Source organism: Phalacrocorax carbo, chromosome 26 (assembly GCF_963921805.1).
Source record: "Phalacrocorax carbo chromosome 26, bPhaCar2.1, whole genome shotgun sequence".
NCBI lineage: Eukaryota > Metazoa > Chordata > Aves > Suliformes > Phalacrocoracidae > Phalacrocorax > Phalacrocorax carbo.
Window position 1 is genome coordinate 4,891,028 of NC_087538.1, and position 20,911 is coordinate 4,911,938.

At 53.2% G+C, this 20,911-nt stretch overlaps 3 protein-coding genes across 7 annotated transcripts; 1 reads left to right on the forward strand and 2 right to left on the reverse strand.

Moving 5' to 3' along the window:
- Positions 1–3,068: 3,068 nt before the first annotated feature.
- On the reverse strand, positions 3,069–8,526 carry LOC104042702 (C-type lectin domain family 2 member D-like). The gene is made up of 5 exons (XM_064474086.1): positions 8,349–8,526; positions 6,284–6,382; positions 5,344–5,516; positions 3,967–4,073; positions 3,069–3,543 (listed from the first exon to the last, which is right to left on the reverse strand). Exons 1-5 carry the CDS (start codon positions 8,404–8,406, stop codon positions 3,330–3,332), a joined length of 651 nt encoding a protein of 216 aa, XP_064330156.1. The 5' UTR covers positions 8,407–8,526; the 3' UTR covers positions 3,069–3,329.
- On the forward strand, positions 6,377–16,411 carry LOC135317627 (killer cell lectin-like receptor subfamily B member 1B allele C). Of its 5 annotated transcripts, none has more exons than XM_064474028.1 (8): positions 6,377–6,712; positions 10,393–10,478; positions 11,791–11,974; positions 13,709–13,807; positions 14,160–14,300; positions 14,774–14,928; positions 15,328–15,437; positions 15,807–16,411. In XM_064474028.1, the coding sequence occupies exons 1-8, from the start codon at positions 6,466–6,468 to the stop codon at positions 15,862–15,864; spliced, it is 1,080 nt and encodes a 359-aa protein (XP_064330098.1). In that variant the 5' UTR covers positions 6,377–6,465; the 3' UTR covers positions 15,865–16,411. The 5 variants fall into 5 exon arrangements, with proteins under 5 accessions (XP_064330098.1, XP_064330100.1, XP_064330101.1 ...); XM_064474030.1 differs by having other exon boundaries at positions 6,377–6,644; positions 15,807–16,408; XM_064474031.1 differs by lacking the exon at positions 10,393–10,478 and having other exon boundaries at positions 15,807–16,406.
- A 1,259-nt stretch (positions 16,412–17,670) lies between these two features.
- On the reverse strand, positions 17,671–20,617 carry LOC104045300 (C-type lectin domain family 2 member B-like). The gene is made up of 5 exons (XM_064474070.1): positions 20,477–20,617; positions 19,994–20,101; positions 19,528–19,709; positions 19,159–19,259; positions 17,671–17,996 (listed from the first exon to the last, which is right to left on the reverse strand). Exons 1-5 carry the CDS (start codon positions 20,562–20,564, stop codon positions 17,864–17,866), a joined length of 612 nt encoding a protein of 203 aa, XP_064330140.1. The 5' UTR covers positions 20,565–20,617; the 3' UTR covers positions 17,671–17,863.
- Between the last annotated feature and the right edge of the window lie 294 nt (positions 20,618–20,911).

The window sequence follows — 20,911 nt, forward strand, 5'->3', positions numbered from 1 at the left end:
TTTTTTTTTGGTTCTTTTGGTGTTTAATTCTTTTTTTTTTATCCTTTTAGGTTTTTATTTAAGAAGCCCCCAGCCCAGCTGGGTCCGTGGGAGCCGCTCAGCCCTGCAGGGACCAGCAGAGCCTCAAAGGCAGCCTTGATGTGAGCAGCACCCCCGGCCCCGGGCGACGAGCTCAGGACCCTGGCGACCTCCTACCCCACGTCTCGCGAAGCCACTAAGAAAACTTGGAAAATTTCACTGCGACTCACCCAAACCTCGCTTTTAGGAGAGAAATTGGACAAACGGCGGGAAGCCTTTACAAAAATAATCTGCTTTTTGGCCGCTCGAGGAGCTCCGCGGTGCTAAAAGACGCTCCAGGCTGGGAACCCCTCACGCGTCACCCTCCTCAAGCAGGTTTTTTTTCCCCCCATGTTGATGTGCAAAAACTGGGAAAACCCTAAAATAACAGGAAATGGCATTTAATGAAGCGTTTTGATGGAAGGAGGTGATTAAGGGCGGCCCCAGAAGAGGCTCGTTGACCAAAGATGAGTTTTTCTGGCGTGTCGTTGTCACAAACGGGAATAACGTGGTGCAGAAAACGCCTCAAAAGCCTCAGCCGCGAGGGCGGGTTCGGCAGGGCCTGGTGCAACGAGACGGAAACGGAGAGAAATCGCAAAAGGCCTTAAAAAAAGGCAAAGTTTTGCCTGGGCGGTCGTTGATTTGTTTGGAAATTTCTGGGAAAAGAAGAAATCCCTCACGTGGTGTTTTTGTTGCAGCTGTTCCGCCCCTGTCGGATGGATCCCGCGGGCTCAAGGCCTGCGGAAAACCACCACCACCCCCCCAAAAAAAAAAAAGGTAGGTTTTTAAATTGCTTTTTTCCTCAAAGAAGCCAATAAATGCTCAGTATTTCCTCATTAACAGCAGAGATTTAACTCTAGGTCTTTGCCTATTCCTAGAATATCTGTATTAGAGATAATTCTAGGCCTTGTTCTTTCTTATTTTTCCAGTGTTTCACCTTAAACAGTGGGTCGGGGCACGTACAAGCGAGCCAAGTCACCTCAGCTGAAAGCTCGAGCTCGCAAATGAACGTCCCATTTTGCAACACCTTTGCAGGCACAACGGGTCTGAAAAGCACCCAAAAAAAGAGCCCGAATTTGAGTGCGAGCGGACGCGCTGACCCGAACGCAGCGCTGTGAGGTCCCGCGCTGCAACAGGTGGCCGAGGAGGCCACCAGCCCCCGGGCTTGTGTCAGCACTGGTGTGGCCAGCAGGAGCCGGGCAGGGATGGGGCCCCTGTGCTCGGCCCTGGGGAGGCCCCACCTCGAGTGCTGGGCTCAGGGTTGGGCCCCTCGGGACAAGCAGGGCCTGGAGGGGCTGGAGCGTGTCCAGAGAAGGGCAGCGGGGCTGGGGCAGGGTCTGGAGCACAAGTGTGCTGGGGGGCGGCTGAGGGGGCTGGGGGGGTTTAGCCTGGAGAAGGGGGGGCTGAGGGGAGCCCTTCTCGCTCTCTGCAGCTGCCTGAGAGGGGCTGGAGTGAGGGGGGGGCTGGTCTCTGCTCCCAAGTCACCAGTGACGGGACGAGAGGGAACGGCCTCAGGCTGCGCCAGGGGAGGTTTAGGTTGGGTGTTGGGAACAATTTCTTCACCAAAAGTGTTGTCAGGCCCTGGCAGAGGCTGCCCCGAGAGGTGGGGGAGTCACCGTCCCTGGGGGGGTTCAAACACCGCGCAGACGCGGCCCTCGACATGGTTTAGGAGGCCTTGGGGGGGTTGGGTTGAGGTTGGACTTGATGATCCTCGAGGTCTTTTCCAACCTTAATGATTCTGTGATACTATGAATTCCCCTCATTTCGGCCGCAAGAAGCGGTTGGATTGAGGAGAAAGTCGATTTTGAGCTGCAATATTTGAAGCATGTAATACTACTACTACTCATAACAACATGATTGATAGTGCTTTACTCCAGGTTGAATTTGGCTCAGTTTTCCAGCGCTAATTATTGCTAAATCATTTGTTGTTTCTCTGATGCTACTATCGGGCCATCTCGCCCCATAAAAATCTTGCATTCAGCTCAAGGGCGCGTGAAAAACCCTCAAAAATACTCATTGTGGTTGTTGCCAAGCATTACGTGATGCTTAAAAAATATTAGCTGATGGTTCTTTTCCTAGGGGGAGGACGGAGCGGGAGGAGGAATGGTTTCCTTGAAGTCTGGGATAAACCCTGTTGATCCCAGGAGATGACGGAGCTGCCGACCCCACGAGACACCCATAATCCTGCCCCCCAGCACCCCTCACTTCGGAGGGACGACGGCGGTAAAAGAGGAGCAAGCAAAGGGTTTCGTCGGTCCTGAGGAAAAGCGGGAGCCTTTACACGTTACCGCTAAATACCGCTGAAAATCCAAGCGCTGCTAAAGTTCTTCTAGCCTCACGTCTATACTTCGCCGACGGTCGTCGAGTTGAGACGCTGGTCAAAAAAAAAAGGCCTTTCCTGGACGTGGTTGTGCAAACCACTTTCATCGGTTTTCATCAAAAGGAAGTGCCCGAAAGTCTTCCCTGGGGACAGCGTCACACGAGAACGTGCAAAATCTTGTTTTTCACTCCTCATTTTCTTTAAAAAAAGGAAAACCTTGCTGGCTTTTCCCTCTGACCTCACCAGCACGTGAAGGTGAAGATGTCGCCTCCTCTCTCCAACCTTGACTTGGACCCTCCCCAGTCCTGCCCCACCATCCCACCCCACCGGGGTGAATAATCCGCTTTTTGATGCGTGGAAGTCCCTCCGCCTTCCTCCTGCGCTCGATCCGGAGCCGCGTGTGGTCACGGGTTGGCTCGGTCTCTTTGCAGCTTGAGGTTCCCGATGACGAGAGCAGCAAATCCTCGGAGGTCTCGCAAGCGTGGTCCATCCTCGCAGCGTTTCCGCCTGCTCGTAAGGTGTCGGGGGGCGGCTTTTCTCAGCCAACTGAGCCTGAAGTTGTCGCTTTAACCCCACAAAAAGTGGGGAAAAAAAGCCTAAAATCCGATGGCGTTCGCCCCTTTTTCTGGTCGAGCCGTGCAAGGCTGCGGACGTCTCGCTAAGCTTCACCCTCCAGACGCCCTCCCCGGGGTCACAGGTACGGCTGCGGCTTTTCTCTCGCTCTGACATTTAATTGTAGCGGGTTTTAATGAGTCATTACCAGGCATGAACTGCGGAGGTGCTGGGAGAAACCACCACGTATTTTTTCCTGTTCATGTGAGAAATTTGTTGGGGCAAATACAGACGTGTGATAATTTTGGTTCTTATTTTTAGCAATAGGGATTTTTTTTTCCGAGTTTGATTTCTATGCAGGGGGTTGGGGTGGGTTTTTTTGAGGTTTTCCTTTGTTTCCCTATCGCACGCCGGGTCTTTGCGTTTGAGGAGCGCTCCCCGCAGCCTCGTAGGAACTGATGCAAAGGTTTTGAGCCCGTCTCGTCCTGTTGCCTTTGCTCGGGCTCTGCAGCTCGGGCTTGTTGCAGACCCAGGCCCTCTCGGTGCTGCAGCGGGAGGAGCCGAGCCCGTTGTCGTTCAGGTGAGCACAGAGGCCGCTGCCGGGGATCTGAAACCTGGAAGGACAGATGAGACAAACCCGCCTCAGGTGGGGGTCAGCAGGGAAAAGGAGAAAAAAAATCACACGTTGGCTTTTTTCCCCCCCCTCTTTGGGCCTCGTGGGCACCAATATATCGATATTGATGCCGAATTATTTCTATTTTGGCAGCAGCATGGTTTGGCTGTAAGAAACCTGATGCTTTACAAGGAAAATTTAAAAAAAAATTAAAAATAAGAATCTCACAGTCCCCACCAAACGCACTGCTTCCACTTCTCAATTCAAAGGGGAAAAACAAAGACCGGTTCTGGATGCAACGTTGCCTTTCCCCGACACCATCGTCCCGTTGCTACCTCTGGATCCACCTTGAGTGCCAGAAATGCACCTTTTGGGGCTGAAGAAACACCAACCAATGACGTAACAATGAAAACCCCAGACTCACAGGTGAGATAAACGTGAGTTGTTCACCCATTTCCATGGTTGCTCCTCGTCTTCCCGGGAAAGGCCGATCCAATGCTCCGATTTGCCTTTGTATCTCATCACGAAGCTCTGACAAAGAGGAAGGAGAAAGGTTTTATGGCAGGTCACAGGGCTTTGGGGCATCTCCAGCAGGTCACCATCCTCAGAAACCTCCTCCCAACCAATCATCTACATTTTACCAGTTGCTCGTGTTCCTTTAAGGCTCCTTTTGGTGCTTGAACCTTTCAATCTCCTACTGTAAAGTGTAACCGTTAAGGTGAGACTTTCATTATTACGTAGGAGCGGGGCTTTTTTGGGGGTTTTGCTGTAGTTCTTGACTCAGTTGGCTTCAGTGAGAGATTTGAGGAGCCCAGTGATGACTTAGGATCACAGAATCGTTAAGGTTGGGAAAGACCTCCAGGATCATCAAGTCCAACCGTCAACCCAACTCTACCAGGGCTCCTAAACCATGCCCTGAAGTGCCGCGTCTACACGTTGTTTGAAACCCCCCCGAGGGACGGTGACTCCCCCACCTCTCGGGGCAGCCTCTGCCAGGGCCTGACAACACTTTTGGTGAAGAAATTGTTCCTAATCTTCACTCTAAACCCCCCCTGACGCAGCCTGAGGCCGTTCCCTCTCGTCCTGTCCCTGGTGACTTGGGAGCAGAGACCAGCCCCCCCCTCACTCCAGCCCCTCTCAGGCAGCTGCAGAGAGCGAGAAGGGCTCCCCTCAGCCCCCTCTTCTCCAGGCTAAACCCCCCCAGCCCCCTCAGCCGCCCCCCAGCACACTTGTGCTCCAGACCCTGCCCCAGCCCCGCTGCCCTTCTCTGGACACGCTCCAGCCCCTCCAGGCCCTTCTTGTCCCGAGGGGCCCAAACCTGAGCCCAGCACTCGAGGTGGGGCCTCCCCAGGGCCGAGCACAGGGGCCCCATCCCTGCCCGGCTCCTGCTGGCCACACCAGCGCTGACACAAGCCCGGGGGCTGGTGGCCTCCTTGGCCACCCGGGCACTGCTGGCTCATGCCCAGCCGGCTGTCAGCCAGCACCCCCAGGGCCTTCTCCGCCGGGCACTTCCCAGCCCCTCTGCCCCAGGCCTGGGGCGCTGCCTGGGGTTGGTGTGACCCAAGGGCAGGACCCGGCACTTGGCCTTGTTAAACCTCACCCAGCTGAGCTCAGCCCATCGATCCAGCCTGTCCAGGTCCCTCTGCAGAGCTTTCCCCTCAAGAAAACCATTTTCCCCATGTCCTCACCCCAGATCTCTAAGGAAGAGCCTGCAAGAGCAGTCAGAAAAACCAAAAGGCGGGAAATACATCGGTGGTGTTTCTTACCCCCCCATGCTAAGCGTGGCCTGGTGTCTCCTTACCAAGTCCTCCGTGCTGTCGAGCGTGGCCAAGGAAGCACCGAGGGCCGAGCAGTTGTCCTGGCTGGACGTCCAGTTCCCCTCAGCCTCCGAAAAATAGTAGCATTTTCCTCTGTACCCGATCCAGTCAAATGGACACCGAAAACAGGGTTGGGGACGAGGCTGAAAAGCCTGCACTGTCATCGATAGAGCAACAGGGTTAAGGAGCAGCACCTTCCCCTTGAGTCTCTGGGGCGGGGATGGTCATCCTCCACCCCGTGGCCTCCAGAAGTCTTGCATCTGCCTCGGTGGTGAGAGAAATTAAGAGAGAAAGAAAAAGGAAGACACCAAGAGAACTCTTGGGTGGGTTGGAGGGAGAAAACGAGCTCAAATCACGGCCCGGCTTGTGGTGTCGGACCAGAAATGTGGATGGTGGCCTTCAAAGGGAAAAAAACAGGGTGGTGGCCTTCAAAGATGCAAGTTTTAAGAGGATTTCCAGAGCAGCCCTATCCCTAAGCGCACCCTCGGGCATTGCTATCCATCATTAATGCCAAAGCAGTGACGGGCAACGGAGAGAGAAGAAGTTCTCTTATTCCTGCAGGCTTCCTGGCGTGGTGGGACTCGTGCTGACATCTCCTGCTGCTCGGGCAAGCGGCAGAAAAACATCCCCTTCTTTGAGGGGAGAAAAAAACCAACCCACCTTTGGGAAAGCTCAGGTGACCGTACCCGCGAAACGGCTCTTTCTGTTGGTTTTTAAGGGCTTCTGGGTGACATCAGCTCCGACGCGGAGGAGATGGGTTTGGTCTTCAGCAGAAAGGCTTCTCTGCCCATTGGAACGTCCCCCTCGTGGAGAGGACAACCTCCTGCGTCTTCCCCGCGAGCGCGGAGGGGCATCTGGCGCACGCGCGACGACCCAAAGTACCCCGGAGATGTTCCCCGTGAGACGAAAAACCTCGATACCCACCTGCGAAAGTGACGGCCGTGATGAGCAGAGCTACGAACAGCACCGCCATCGTCGCCTGACAGGCAACGCGCGCCTCCGGCTCCATCTCGAGGCTGTAACCTGCAGGAGGAGAGACCTTCGGCGTCCCTGGGGGGGCACCAAGGGGAGCGACGCGCTCCGGGTCCAGGCTCTTGGCCCAAACGATGTCCTTTTTCCCCCTCTTGCTTGAGGATGAAGAGGGCTTTTCCGGGCCTCCCCGTGTCGGGCCGTCGTGGAGAGCAGCGAGCCCCGCGTCTGAGCACGCGGGTGACGCCCGCCAGCGGCATCTTTGGGAAGAGTTTTCCGAAAGGACCGGCATCGTTTGGTGCCCGAACGACGAGAGGTTGGTCCCTTCCCCACGCCAGGTGGATTTGGGGGGGAGAAATATCAAAAGCTGCTTCTCCACGTGGGGTAAAATTATATTTATTTGGGGTTTTTTTACTTTTTATTTTACTTTTAAGCTTCAGCCTCTTTGCCGCCATCCATCACATGACCTAAATGTCATGGGGTGAACCCTCCTCGCCCTTCTTCATTCCCCCCTCCCCCTGCAAAAATAGTATTAAAGAGTCTGTCAGAAACCCAATATGCCAAATAAATAATAAGAGCCACCAATCAAATTTTAAAAAAGAGCCGCAAATCCGGTTAAAAACAACAAAAGGAGCCGCAAATCCGGTTAAAAAAGACAAAAGGAGCCGCCAATCTGGTTAAAAAAGACAAAAATAGCCGCAAATCTGGTTAGAAAAGAGCTGCAAATCTGGTTAAAAAAGACAAAAGGAGCCGCAAATCTGATTATAAAAAGACAAAAAGAGCCGCCAATCCGGTTAAAAAAGACAAAAGGAGCCACAAATCCAGTTAAAAAAGACAAAAGGAGCCACAAATCCGGTTAAAAAAGAAAAAAAGAGCCACAAATCCGGTTAAAAAAGAAAAAAAGAGCCGCCAATCCGGTTAAAAAAGACAAAAAGAGCCACAAATCTGGTTAAAAAAGACAAAAAGAGCCACAAATCCGGTTAAAAAAGAAAAATATAGGTACAAATCTGGTTAAAAAAGACAAAAGGAGCCGCCAATCCGGTTAAAAAAGAAAAAAATAGCTGCAAATCTGGTTAAAAAAGACAAAAAGAGCTGCCAATCCGGTTAAAAAAGACAAAAAGAGCCACAAATCTGGTTAAAAAAGAAAAAAATAGCTGCAAATCTGGTTAAAAAAGACAAAAAGAGCTGCCAATCCGGTTAAAAAAGACAAAAAGAGCCACAAATCTGGTTAAAAAAGAAAAAAATAGCTGCAAATCTGGTTAAAAAAGACAAAAAGAGCTGCCAATCCGGTTAAAAAAGACAAAAAGAGCCACAAATCTGGTTAAAAAAGAAAAAAATAGCTGCAAATCTGGTTAAAAAAGACAAAAAAGAGCTGCAAATCTGATTATAAAAAGACAAAAGGAGCCGCCAATCCAGTTAAAAAAAGAAAAAAAAAGCCACAAATCTGGTTAAAAAACCCCGTTCCTCAAGAACTTAGTTCCTGGCTGGGTCGAGAGGCGATGATGGGAAAGACCCAAAAAGCCCCTTTTCTACCTTATTGTGCACCAAGAGGATGATGGAGGCGGGAGGAAGAGTCAGAACCAACCGGGCGGTGTTGAAGGGAAGGCAGAGATTAGGAAATACTTAGTTGCGTCTAAACCTGCCTTAAAGCCCCGGCTTATTTTTTTTTGGGGGGGTCTTTTAATGTCGCTGCTCTTCAAAAGGTTCTTCTCATTCAGAATGAACCAGAAATTTGGAATCCTGGGGGGGAGGGAAACAAAGACCCGAAAGAAACAGTGTCTCAGGTGCCTCGGGGGGATTAATCACGTACGAGAATAACCCGACGTGCCTGAAACGAGGCCGTTTCAAGCAAAAATTCCGTCTGCTGAGCGACGAAAAATTTCCCCTGAGGGAAGTGCTAGAAAAAGCTTCTTTTCCCCCCGCCCTCGTCAACCTCAGCTGATTTTTCTCAAAATTTTAGAAGTATTAAAAAAGAAGAAACCCCCCCCAGCGATTATTCACGTCGTCGCTCTGCCGTTACCTGCTCGTTTGCGCCTTTCCGCGCCCAAAAATCCAGAATAATCCCTCGTTTCCTTCATTTTGGGGCTCCCGCCTCGCCTGCCGAGCAAAGTTTCACCTGCCGCAGGTGCGACGAAGGCTGTCGGTCCTCAGCCTCCCCGTCGGATTCTTCGGGGCGGGGGCGTCGGCGGGAAAATGTTTCTACCCCTAAAAAGTTAATTTTCATTCATTATTTTTTTGTGGGGGGAGGGGGGTGGGTCTGTAAATCCTCCAGCCACTGGCTCGAAATAGCGGCGGGCGCCACAAAGGGTGACGTCAGGGCAAGAAAAGAAATGCCGTGAGTTCCTGGGGGTGAGAATTGATTTCCCTCGGTGGAAATTAGCGAGACGAGAAAGGAGGTGGAGGGTGGTTTTTGTTTTTGAAGCTGCTGTGTTTCATCAAAACCATCTTGTGTTTTTAAGCGCAGCAGTGGTTTGTAAGAGGATGTTGGGTTTTCGCCCCTCAGTTAATATTTTCTCTCCCTAAAGTTTTCTCCCAATTTAAAATTTCTCCCCACAATTTAAAATTTCTCCCCACAATTTAAAATTTCTCCCCACAATTTAAAATTTCTCCCCACAATTTAGAATTTCTCCACAGAATTTAAAATTTATCCCCACAATTTAGAATTTCTCCACAGAATTTAAAATTTATCCCCACGATTTAAAATTTATCCCCACGATTTAAAATTTATCCCCATGATTTAAAATTTATCCCCATGATTTAAAATTTATCCCCACGATTTAAAATTTATCCCCACGATTTAAAATTTATCCCCACAATTTAAAATTTATCCCCAGAATTTAAAATTTATCCCCACAATTAAATTTTTATCCCCACAATCACAGTTTTATCCCTATAACTAAACTTTTCTCCCCCCAATTAAAGGTTTCTCCCCCCAATTAAAATTTTCTCCCAATTCCAGTTTTCTCCCCACAATTAAAGTTTTCTCCCCATAATTGAAGTTTTTTCCCCGTGATCAAACTTTTCTCCCCCCAATTAAAATTTTCTCCCCGCAATTAAAATTTTCTCCCAACAATTTATCCCCAGTTAAAGTTACCTCCCCCACAATCAAACTTTTTCCCCACAATTAAAGTTTCCTTCCCCCAATTAAAAATTTCTGCCCATAATAAAAAATCTCTCCCTGCAATAAAAATTTTCTTCCCCCAATTAAAAATTTCTCCCCAATAAAATTTTCTCCCCACAATAACATTTTCTTCCCCCAATTAAAAATTTCTCCCCAATAAAATTTTCTCCCCACAATAAAAATTTTCTTCTCCCAATTAAAAATTTCTCCCCAATAAAATTTTCTCCCCAATTAAAAATTTCTCCCCCAATTAAAATCCAAGGCGAGCCCCCCCAGCCCCCCTCACCCGGCTCCGGCGGGAGCAGGCAGGCGGCGGAGGCGCGCCCGTCTCCGCCCGAGAGAATCGCGAAACAGAAGATATGAGGAAAAAAAAACCCAAAAACCCCAAAAAAGCGATAATTTTGTGTTTGCGTCGGGGTTTTATATTGTTTTTCCCGCGGGGGTTTTCAGGGGGATCCTCCAGGGCGGACGGGGAAGGGGCTGCCTGACCGCCGGCATCAACCGCAGCGGGTTCCCTCCCGCCCCGCCCCCTCCTTGCTTTTTCCTGCATTTCTCGAGATTTTGGGTCGCTTTACGTTTGGTTTTTGCCCAGCCGGGGCGGGCAGACCATCAGAAATGCTGATTTTCGGGGGGGGGGGCGGGAGGGGCAAGCGCTGCCGGGGGTGTCGGGGACGCCGCGAGGCCGAGGTGCCACGAGCTGGTTCCCTCCAGCCCCTTTTATGTTTTTTTTTTTTAAAATATAAAAATACCATTTTTCCGCCCCCTCCCGCCAACCGACCTCGGCCTCCCCGCGCCCCCATCCCTCCCCCACCCCCGCCAGCGTCGTCGTCGAGCGAATGCGTCCAACGGGGGAAAAAACTACAGAAAAAAGCGTTGTTGCAATGAAGCTTTACCCAAAAAAACCTCTTTCTTTTTTTTTTTCTCTCTTTTTTCCCCCCCGAAGCCGGCGCCGCCGGGCTCTGGGCGCGCAGGAAGGGTGAAGCGTGGAAACAGCTCGCCACAAAAACTTTCCGTGAAGCGACGAAGGCTGTAGGTGGGGAAAAAAAAAAACAAAAACAAAACCAAACCCCAAAACCATAGAATTTAAAGAAAAAACAAGAACAAAAAAAAAAGAAATCTAGAAAACGGACCCCGAGGCCGGGCTTCGCCTGGACGGCGCTGGCTGCTGCCTGCGGTGGGCGGCGCGCCGGAATTCGGGTCAAACAGAGTCAACGTAAAGCAAAATAGAGTAGAATAAAGTGAATTAAAGTAAAATGGAGTAAAATAAGGGTAAAATAAAGTGAATTAAAGTGAAATGGAGTAAAATAAGGGTAAAATAAAGTGAATTAAAGTGAAATTAAAGAGAAATAGAGTAAAATGAAGTGAATTAAAGTAAAATGGAGTAAAATAAGGGTAAAATAAAGTGAATTAAAGTGAAATTAAAGAGAAATAGAGTAAAATGAAGTGAATTAAAGTAAAATGGAGTAAAATAAAGTGAATTAAAGTGAAATGGAGTAAAATAAGGGTAAAATAAAGTGAATTAAAGTGAAATGGAGTAAAATAAGGGTAAAAGAAAGTTAATTAAAGTAAAATGGAGTAAAATAAAGTAATTAAAGTAAAATAAGTAAAATAAACAAAGTGAAATAAAGTAAGAGTGAAATAAATAAAGTAAAATTAAAGAAAAATAGAGTAAAAGAAAGTAAATAAAATAAGGGAAATAAAAGTAAAATAGTAAGATAAAGTAAAATCGAGTAAATAAAGTAAAATTAAAGTAAATAGAGTAAAATAAAGTAAATAAAATAAAATTAAAGTAAAATATAGAGTAAAATAAAGTAATGTAAATAAAATAGAGTAAAACAAGTAAATACGATAAATAAAGTAAATAAAATTACAATAAAGTCACTAACTAGAACCCGTAGGCCCGGCCGAGGCCAGGGGAGCGTTCGGCGGGGCGGGGAGGGGTGGGGCAGGGCGGGGCTCTGCCCCCCCGGCCCCTCCCTGCCCCTCCCTGCCCCTCCCTGCCCCCAGCCCGGCCGGGGCCACCCCACCCTCAGCCCTCGGCAGCCAATATTTCGGGGGAGAAACCCCAAATATCGCCAGTCTTCCGGCGGCGCCGAGCCGGGCCCTGGCGCGCTTCCGCCTGACCCTCGGAAACTTTCTTTTAAAGCTTCTTAAATTCTTCTTTTTCCCCCCATTTCTGCCCGTTTCCCTGGCCCTGGGTGGCGCAGCGGTTCCCAGATGTGCCTCTGGCCTGGAGGCCGCCCGCCCCCTCGCCGGCCTCCCTTGACAGCGGGAGGCTGTAGGATACAGGTTAATTCGGGGTGGTTTTTCGGGCCTTTTCGTTTTGTTGGGTTTTTTAAAGAGATCAAAGGCCCAGATACGGCGTTTCCTGGGGCCGGCGGCGGGCGCGGGCAGGGCGGTCACAGGGCCGGCGGCCGCCCCAGAGCGCCCTCGCTCTCGCGACGCGCCGGCCATGGCGGCGGAGGTGCTTTACGCCGACCTAAGGCTTCCCGTGGCCCGCTCTCCTCCCGCCGGGAGGCAGCACGGTAAGGGCGGGCCCGGGGCGGCGGCGCTTGCTTCACGTTCGCCTGCTTTCGGGAGAATGGTCCCCGTTTCCTTGTGTTGGGGAGAGCTTGGGTTTCCTTGTGTTGGGGAGATTTTTTGGGGTTTCCTTGTTTTGGGAAGAATTTCGGGTTTCCTTGTTTTCAGGAGAATTTTTTGGGTTTCCTTGTGTTGGGGAGAATTTTGGGTTTCCTTGTGTTGAGAAGAATTTTGGGTTTCCTTGTGTTGGGGAGAATTTTGGGTTTCCTTGTGTTGGGGAGAATTTTGGGTTTCCTTGTGTTGAGAAGAATTTTGGGTTTCCTTGTGTTGGGGAGAATTTTGGGTTTCCTTGTGTTGAGAAGAATTTTGGGTTTCCTTGTGTTGAGAAGAATTTTGGGTTTCCTTGTGTTGGGGAGAATTTTTTGGGTTTCCTTGTTTTGGGGAGAATTTGGGTTTCCTTGTTTTCGGGAGAATTTTTTGGGTTTCCTTGTGTTGAGAAGAAGTTTGGGTTTCCTTGTTTTCAGGAGAATTTTTTGGGTTTCCTTGTGTTGGGGAGAATTTTGGGTTTCCTTGTGTTGAGAAGAATTTTGGGTTTCCTTGTGTTGGGGAGAATTTTTTGGGTTTCCTTGTTTTGGGGAGAATTTTGGGTTTCCTTGTTTTCGGGAGAATTTTTTGGGTTTCCTTGTGTTGAGAAGAATTTTGGGTTTCCTTGTGTTGGGGAGAATGTTGGGTTTCCTTGTTTTCAGGAGGATTTTTTGGGTTTCCTTGTGTTGGGGAGAATTTCTTGTGTTTCCTTGTGTTGAGAAGAATTTTGGGTTTCCTTGTTTTGGGGAGAATTTTTTGGGTTTCCTTGTGTTGGGGAGAATTTTTTGGGTTTCCTTGTTTTCAGGAGAATTTTTTGGGTTTCCTTGTTTTCGGGAGAATTTTTTGGGTTTCCTTGTGTTGGGGAGACTTTTTGGGGTTTCCTTGTTTTGGGGAGAATTTTTTGGGTTTCCTTGTTTTCAGGAGAATTTTGGGTTTCCTTGTTTTGGGGAGAATTTTCTCTGTTTCCTTGTGTTGGGAAGAATTCTGGATTTCCTTGTTTTGGGGAGAATTTTTTGGGTTTCCTTGCTTTGGAAGCCTTTGGGCTTTTCTTGCTTCTCCATCCCCACGTTGAGCTTCCCAAGATGGATGGAGAACATTGGCTGGATTAAATTTCCTCTGAGGTGGGATCCCGGCTTATGCGGAGCAGGGGAAGAAAAGCAAGGAAGGGCTGGGGGAGGGGGAAGCCAGCGAGCAACGGGGCGTTGAGCAGTTTTGCCTCTGAGACCCTTCGCTTGGTGGCAAAAATGCCTCCCAAGAAGCCCGACGTGGGCCAACACCCCTCGATGGAAAGCGGAGCTGCCGAGACCGCGTCCGGGACCCCGGCGGAGGTGAGGTCTGGAGAGACCGGGGTGGGTTTCGCCCGCTCTTAAGCCCATTTTAGATGGTTTTAGGTCTGCGAAGCTCCATCGTTGGGTGCCCGAGGCGGCTCTGGCGGCTGCCTGCAGCCCCTCCATCACTTGAAAAACCACCCTTCACTTCTGCACCCGACCTCTAGACCTCATCGGTGGTGATTTATTTTTCTGGAGGAAGCTGAGAAGCCGTAACCTCCTGCTCAAACTCACAAAGACACTTCCCCCCTCCTAAAAAAAAAAAACCAAACAGCTTTTTTGGTGTGAAAATGTGCATTTTTTTAAAGCAAGTGTGGCCTCTTTCAGCTCCTGCCTTGTGTCCGCAGTGGCACGGGGTCCTCCTCAAAGTCGGCGGGCTGGGGCACCTCGTCCTGCTCGCGCTGGTGGCGGTGCTGAGCGTGCAGGGTGAGTAACCGGCTCTTATCTACATCTCAAAACGCGGCGAGCGGGCTCGGAGGGGAAACCGGGCTTTATTTCAGCATTTTAGCCTTTGGAAGGGACAAGGTTGCCCCATGGAGATGCAATCAGGTGCATCACCCACCAAGATTAAAACCCCGCTGAAAGCAAGCTGGACTATCCTCGTTTAAACGAGGGTGGAGGATCTAAGCCAGGTTTTGCAAGGCTAGCTTAACCAACTGGGTGCGTCCTCGGCGGGGAAAAGGGAGACTTGCACAAAATCAAACCCAGCCCCACCTGGTTTTTTGTGGGTTTTAGCCCCAAACGGCCGCAGCGTCTCACCCCTTGTCGTTCCTCCAAGTTTTCCAGGGCTCTCTGCAGCCGGCCACAACGTGCGCTCCCCGGCCAGGCAGTGAGATCTGGGGAAGGAACCGCACGGAGCGATGCCTGGTTTCATCCCTGATGCGGTATTTCTGCGAGCCCCGGCAGGAGACCCCCGCAGGTAACCCCCTTCCCACCCAGCTCTGCTGGGAGCTGGCTCAGGTGGGACCTTTGGGGGGGGGTTTCCCTCCCTCCCAGTCGCGAGGATGCCCTCGGCGACGGCGAGTCCAAGGGTTATTTGGCAGAGAAGAGCGCGGCAAGGAAGAATTATCTTTTTTAAACGCAATTTTTGTGGCTGGCCCGTCTTCCACGGAGGAGCGGGGTCACCTCTAGGAGGGGGCGGTTCCTCAACCGCCCTTCCTCCACCCCAACCAGCCTTTAGTGCCCTTGTCGCCCCACCACAGTCTTCCTCCTCTCCCGCAGCTGAGCAGGAAAACCTGCAACGATGTGAAAATAAAAAAAACAAACCCCACTCAAGGATGGGGAACGAGCCGGGGTGTGGGATGGGGGAAACCCTTGGTGCTCTTCAGCTGGTGGTTGGGGGGAGGCTTTGGCCACCCTTCGGGGTGTCTCATGGCTCTTTCCCCTCGTCAGCCTCCGCTGGCTGCAGGCTGTGTCCCCAGGGCTGGCAGCTCCACGGGGAACGGTGCTACCGGCTTTCCAAGGAAAAGGGAAGCTGGACTCAAGGCAAGAAAGACTGTGAAAATCAGAAGTCTCATCTGGTAGTGCTCCGGGACAAGAAAGAAGAGGTAAATCCAGGGAAAAAAAGGCTTGAAAAGAACCTGAAAAGTCTTTTTTTTTTAAGGGAGGGGCGGCAGGGGAGCCTGCCCAAAGGGGGGCTGCGATGGTGGCTCTTGCCCAGGAAGGAAAAGGAGCTGAATCATCACCCAAAGCCTCCCCGTGTCCCCCCTCCCACCCGTGACGTGGGAGGAAGAGGAGGGATGCAGAGCTCTGATGGAGACATCGGTGCCTCAGGCTGTGAATTTAAGCTGTTTTCACCCCAAAGCTGCCTTTAGAGGCGGCGCGTGGCAGCGTTCAAAGCACGGGGGCATTTGTGTCCCGTCTATTCGGGGACGAGACGGGCTTTGCACCCCACGAAACCATCCACAGAGGGGTTTCGGAAGGAACCGGTCGCCTCTATTTCCCAGGAACACGTCAAGAATATTACGGGCGGACGCACGCAGCCGGTGTGGGTCGGGTTAACGTCGTCCGAGAAGAAGTGGAGATGGGTGGACAACACAACCCTCGACGCCAACACGTGAGTGTCGCTGCGCTCCGGCACCGTCAAAAGCGGCTTCGCTCCAACGTCGGACCCGGCGCCTGCCCCAACCTGTCCCTCCGGGCTTTCGCTGGTCGCGCGACGGTCCCCAATTCCCCTCGCCAAGGCTTTGCGGGCCGGGAGTTGGGTTTACGGAGCACGGTAACCCGGCGTGGCTTTTAATGGCCCACGCGTGCCCCTTGCAGAGCTTCTTGCAAGGACGGCAAGCTGCACTCAGCTCTGGGCGACCCGCCGGCGAGAAACGGCTCGTGCAGAAAAAGGGCAGGGAAAAACCCACCCCCCACCTCCCTTCTTCCGCAGGTCTGCAAGAATTTGCTCCTCTTGGGCAGTAAAACTTTTGCTCCGCAGGTTTAGCGCCCTGAAGGAGGCGGGCGAAGGGTGCTGGACGCTGAAAGGTGAGGCGTAGGAGGTCAATACCTGCGATGGCGAACACGAGTGGGTTTGTCAGAAAGACCCTTTCCGGCTCTCGCCATCGGTGGCGGGAGATGGAGAGAAATGCCATGGCTCCCTCTGACACCTGCCCGCCCCGAAACGCCCGGCCCGTGACGCGCTTGTGTCCAATCTTTGGGGCGAAGCCGGCCCCGTTTTCACCGTTCCTGCTCTGCAAGGGATTTCGGGGTTTGAAAAGGCATTTCCCACGCGGGTCACGGCAGTTTTGGGCGGGGGGGGGACGACGGGCACAGATGAACCCCCCCAAACTGGGAAACCAGAAATAGCCGCACCCCAGGCGCTGCGTCGATAGAGCCACGGCATCAATAAAAGCCAACAAAACGGGTTTGCTTCACTCGGTGGAAGTAAAACGGCGTTGCAAACAGGAGTTTCAGGAGGCATAAAATCCAAATTTATTTTTTAATAGTGCAAAATTCAGTTAAAATGTTTCCTGAGCGACGGCCGCGGTAAGGGCTCGGCTCCCGGGCAGGCAGAGAGCGGCAGCACAGGGATCGACGCGGGCAGCTGGGCTTTGTGTGGGTTTTGGGGGGGGGATTTTTGTCTTTTGGGCGTTGTTTTTTTTTATTTGTGGTGTTTTGGAGTTTTCTTGTTTGTTCTGGGTTTTTTTTTAGTGGAGTTTGAAGGGGTTTGGGGAGTACGTTAGGTTATTTTTTTCTATTTTGGGGGGATTTTGGTTTTGGGTTGTTCTGGGTTTTTGTTTATTCGTTTGCTTTGGGGTTGGTTTGTCTTTTTGGTTTTGTTTTCTTAAAAAACACCCAACTTTCAAACATCCCCCTCCCCCCCCAGCTGCCGCGGCCTCCCCTCGAGCGCCGTGTGCGGGTTTTGGGGCGCGTTTGGGACGAATCGGAGAAGCGAGGGAACCCGGCGGGGGGGTCGCAACAAAGACGAGTCACCAGGTGAAGCAAAAGCCGCGCGCGCAAGCAAAGCCCGAGGAGGGGTTGAGCCGCTGCTTCCCCCCGCCTCCGCCATCGCTCCCAACGTCCTCCCCCGTTCCTCCTTCATCTTCCCACGGATTTATCTACGGAGTATGGCGTCATAGGCTATGGAATTCCCCTTGGATCAGCTGACCCAGCCGCGTCCCCTCCCGGCTCCTCGCGCCCCCGGCGGAGCACGGAGAGCTGGAAAAGGCCCGGCCTAGCGTCAGCCCTGCTCAGCCACAACTAAACCAGCGCTGCGTTCCCAACACCGTTTCCAGCACAAATCCAAACCAGCCCCATCCGAGCTACTCCGAAGACAATTAACTCTATCCTGGCTGAAACGCGGACAGGGCGCCGCGGGACGTCGAGGCCATAAAGCTACTGGAGAGAGTCCCGAGGAGGCCACGGGGCTGGGGAAGGGATTAGAGGCGAAACCGTGCGAGGAGCGGCTGGAGTCGCTGCGTCTGTTCAGCTGGAGCAGAGGAGGAGCCCTCGTGGGCACGACGCAGGGGACGGCAGGGAGAGGTGCCGGGGGAGGGTTAGGCTGGGTTTAGGAGAAGGTTCTTCCCCCGCAGAGGGTGGTGGAGCCCTGGCACAGGCTCCCCAAGGGAGGCATCGCGGCACCAGCCTGGCGATGTTCAAGGAGCACTTGGACATGGCCCTCAGAGCCATGGTGTGGATTTGGGGTGTCCTGAGCAGGGCTGGGAGCTGGGCTCGGTGGTCCCTCCCAGCTCTGGACATTCTGTGATTCTGTGATTCCAAGCGGATCCAAATGCATCATTTCACCAAATTCCCCTTTTTTTTTTTATCCCCTTCCAATAGGAAGAAAATATATTTCTTGAAATTAATTCACAGAGGCAGGTATTTTCCCAAACTGCGTGGCTCACAACAGAAATGCCAGCTTAATGATATTCCGGTGTCTCTCAGCAGGAAGCGCAATGAAAATGCAAATTTATAAATGTTGGTGTGGGATTTTTCCAAAGAAAACTCTTCTCTTCTTTCCATCTGCTGCTGGCAGAGCTGAGCGCTGCTGGTCAGCTACGTCCTTTGCTTCCAGAGGACGTAGTCGTCGGCTCTGCTGCAGAGCCAGTGCTTCATCGTGTGGCACAGGGACGAGCTGATCCTCTCCTGGTTGAGGTAGGCGCAGGGCCCGCCGCCCCGCACCTCAAACCTGCCAGACGGACACGCTCAGGAGAGCGAGAAAAGGAGGGCAAGAAGAAAGCTACCCGCCTCCACCCCCCCAAAAACCAAGGAAAATAAAGCAAAGCTGGGATTCCATCCCTGGGAGAGAAGGGGAGGCGCTGGGTGACCTGCTGCGGCGGTGACGGGCTGGGTCGACGACGGGAGGGCAGGGGCTGTTGTTGCCCTCGACTCCAGGAAGGCGTTGGACACCGTCCCCCGTAACGCCCTCACGGACAAGCCGGGGAAGCGTGGGGTGGACGAGAGGAGGGTGACGTGGACAGAGAAGTGGCTCAACAACAGGGCTCAGAGGGTCGGGGGCAGCGGGGCAGGGCCTGGCGGAGCCCGTCCCTCGCGGTGCTCCCCGGGGGGCTGCGCTGGGGCCAGCCCTGGCCAACGGCGTCACCGGAGCCCGGGGCGATGGGACAGTGAGGCCGCGGCCGGGGGGCTGCGGCCGGTTCTGGGCCCCCCTCCCAGTTCCAGAAGGGCGGGGAGCTGCGGAGCTGGTGGGGGGCTGGAGCATCGCCCGTGGGAGGAGCGGCCGGGAGACCTGGGCTTGTTCAGCCGGGAGCGGAGAAGCCTGAGGGGGGGGTCTCAGCAGCGCTCATGGTGTCAGTGTGAAAATCAATATTTACATCAAAATGTCACTGTCTGAAGGGCGGGTGTCAGGGGGTTGGGGCCGGGCTCTCTCCAGCGGCGCCCAGCGCCAGGCCGAGGGGCACCGGGCACACGCTGGGACACGGGAGGGTCCAGCTGGACACGAGGCCAAACCCCTTCCCTGTGCGGGTGCCAGAGCAGGGGCACAGGCTGCCCAGAGAGGCTGTGGGGTCCCTTCCCTGGGGACATTCACCCCCCGCCTGGCCGCGGCCCTGTGCCCCTGCTCCGGGGGTGCCTGCTCCAGCAGGGGTGGGACGGGGTGAGCTCCAGAGGGTCCTTCCAACCCCCACCGGTCCGGGATTCTGGGACTTGGCTGAGGGTCTCTAACGGCCCTTGGGCCAGCCCAAACCTCCCGTGGAAAGCCAGGGGCCGCTTGGCCACGGTGGCAGGAGAAGGTGCCCATCCAAGAGGGGAGAAGCAACGCAACGGCCCCCCCCGGGCCCGTTCCCTGCCCCCGACGCCACCCCCAAGCACCCGACACGGACGGAGGGACCGACCAGTTGTTGAAGGCTGTGCCGTTGGTCCAACGCCAGCCGTCATCCTCCTTCCGCAGCCCAAACCAATGGTTGGCTTCGCCTTTATAGCGTTTAATGAAGGTCTTGAAAGGAAAGAAACATCGCGGTTGAGCTATTCTTGTCATCCCCGCCTCCTCTCTTCCACCTGGACCCATCACCCCGCCCAGAGATGGGGCTTTCCCCCACGGCATCTCCCCCTGGCTACAGGACTGGGTGCGATTTGGGGCCAAGCAGTGGTTTTGGGCTGGTTTTTTACACTCTTTTTATTTTTTTCTGTGTATGCATGTCTTTTTTTGTTGCTGTTTGTTTTTTTTTTCTTTCTTAGCGTTTGGTCTCAAGCACAGCTCTCACCATTTCCTCCATGTTGCTGATGACGGCCAGCGAAGCTCCCAGGGCTTTGCAGCTTTCCTCACCGCTGGTCCAGTTGCTCTCAACGTCGGAAAAATAATAGCATTTCCCTTGGAAACCAAGCCAGGCGTCTGGGCACACGTAGGAGAAGTCCGGGTGAGGCAAACGGCGCCCCAAATGTACGACTGCAAAAGAAAAAAGCCGAGCGAGATGCAGGGGCAGCCCTAAAAAGTGGGGTTTTGTAGTTTTTTTTTTCTCCTGGAAGCTGCAGCGGGGCCGGGGTTGGGGACGATGCCCTTGGGAAAGGGCCCGGTGTGGCTGGGTGAGGAGCCAGGATGACTGTTTGGGGGGGGGGGAAAGGGGGTGTTCCCCCCCCACCACCACCCCCAAAGCGGGCCCGGCGCCTGGGGAACGTCCCTCGGTGCCTGGGCCCGATCCTTGCCACGAGGGGTGCCTGGGTGGGACTCACCGGTCAAGGCCACCAGCAGGGCTAAGACGATGAGCCCCAGCACCACGCACGCGACGAACACCTGCGACGAGCGGGATCTTTCCTTCTCCAGCCTCTTCGTGTCGGACCCTGGGGGAGGAAAGAGCAGGAGATGGTGTGGGCTGGGTCCTTCCCCCCGCCCCTTTTCCCATTTTCTAGGGGCTCCTCAGTCTATCCCAAGCCCCGACTGGGACAGGGACCGTTTTTTGGGGGGTGGGGAGAGCTCGCAGAGGCTCGAGGTGCTGCCCACAAGGCAGGGAGAGCAGGCGTGTGTCCCTCAAGGCCCCTTGGGGGACCCAGAGACGGGTTTCGGCTTCTAGAGGTGGCCGCATCATGAGATTTAGGGTGGATGTGCTTGGGTCCATCTGCACCCACCCAAAAACTCCGTCCCCCCCACCCCACCAGTGCTCTGCCAGAGCCAGATGCTCTTCCCACCCCGAGCGGTGGGGTGTTCCCCAGCATTACCCCATTTGTACTCCTTCTTAGCATCTTCGCAACAGCTCAACGCTTCTTCTGGGTCTGAAAACTCTGTGTTTTGGGCTCCTTTCCCCATCGGAGGCAGAGAAGTTCCCGCGCCGGGGGCTCACATCCAGCGGTGTCTGCAGGGGCTGTGGCCCGGGCTGCGCGTCGACAGGGAGACCGCTGAGAAACCCCGCGGCCGGCCGTGCCTCCCGCATTCGTAAGACCCCATCGAGCCTTTGGGGGGGGGGGGTGTTTTGGGAGGGGGGGCCTCTGCAACACCCCAAGACCTCACGGGCGCCAGGTACCGCGGGCAGCCATGGCAGGGGAGGGGTTTGGCCCAGGCTAAAAACACGTTGGGGGCGGGGGGGAGGAGAAGGAAGAGAAACAGAAAAGGCAAAGCAAGAGGAGAGGAAAAGAGAGAGGATGGAAAGGGATGGG

Bases quoted from the DNA above. Each gene is read 5' to 3' on its own strand.
- LOC135317627 (XM_064474028.1), top strand. From the start codon at position 6,466: ATGTCCTTTTTCCCCCTCTTGCTTGAGGATGAAGAGGGCTTTTCCGGG. The intron at 6,713-10,392 runs GTAAAATTATAT...TCCCCCCCGAAG, and splicing joins AAGCTGCTTCTCCACGTGGG to CCGGCGCCGCCGGGCTCTGG. The intron at 15,438-15,806 runs GTGAGTGTCGCT...TTTGCTCCGCAG, and splicing joins ACAACCCTCGACGCCAACAC to GTTTAGCGCCCTGAAGGAGG.
- LOC104042702 (XM_064474086.1), bottom strand. From the start codon at position 8,406: ATGAAGGAAACGAGGGATTATTCTGGATTTTTGGGCGCGGAAAGGCGC. The intron at 4,074-5,343 runs GTAAGGAGACAC...CCTCTTTGTCAG, and splicing joins TCGACAGCACGGAGGACTTG to AGCTTCGTGATGAGATACAA. The intron at 3,544-3,966 runs GTGAGTCTGGGG...CTGTCCTTCCAG, and splicing joins AACTCACGTTTATCTCACCT to GTTTCAGATCCCCGGCAGCG.
- LOC104045300 (XM_064474070.1), bottom strand. From the start codon at position 20,564: ATGGGGAAAGGAGCCCAAAACACAGAGTTTTCAGACCCAGAAGAAGCG. The intron at 20,102-20,476 runs GTAATGCTGGGG...TTCCTCCCCCAG, and splicing joins TAAGAAGGAGTACAAATGGG to GGTCCGACACGAAGAGGCTG. The intron at 19,260-19,527 runs GTGAGAGCTGTG...TTTCCTTTCAAG, and splicing joins TCAGCAACATGGAGGAAATG to ACCTTCATTAAACGCTATAA.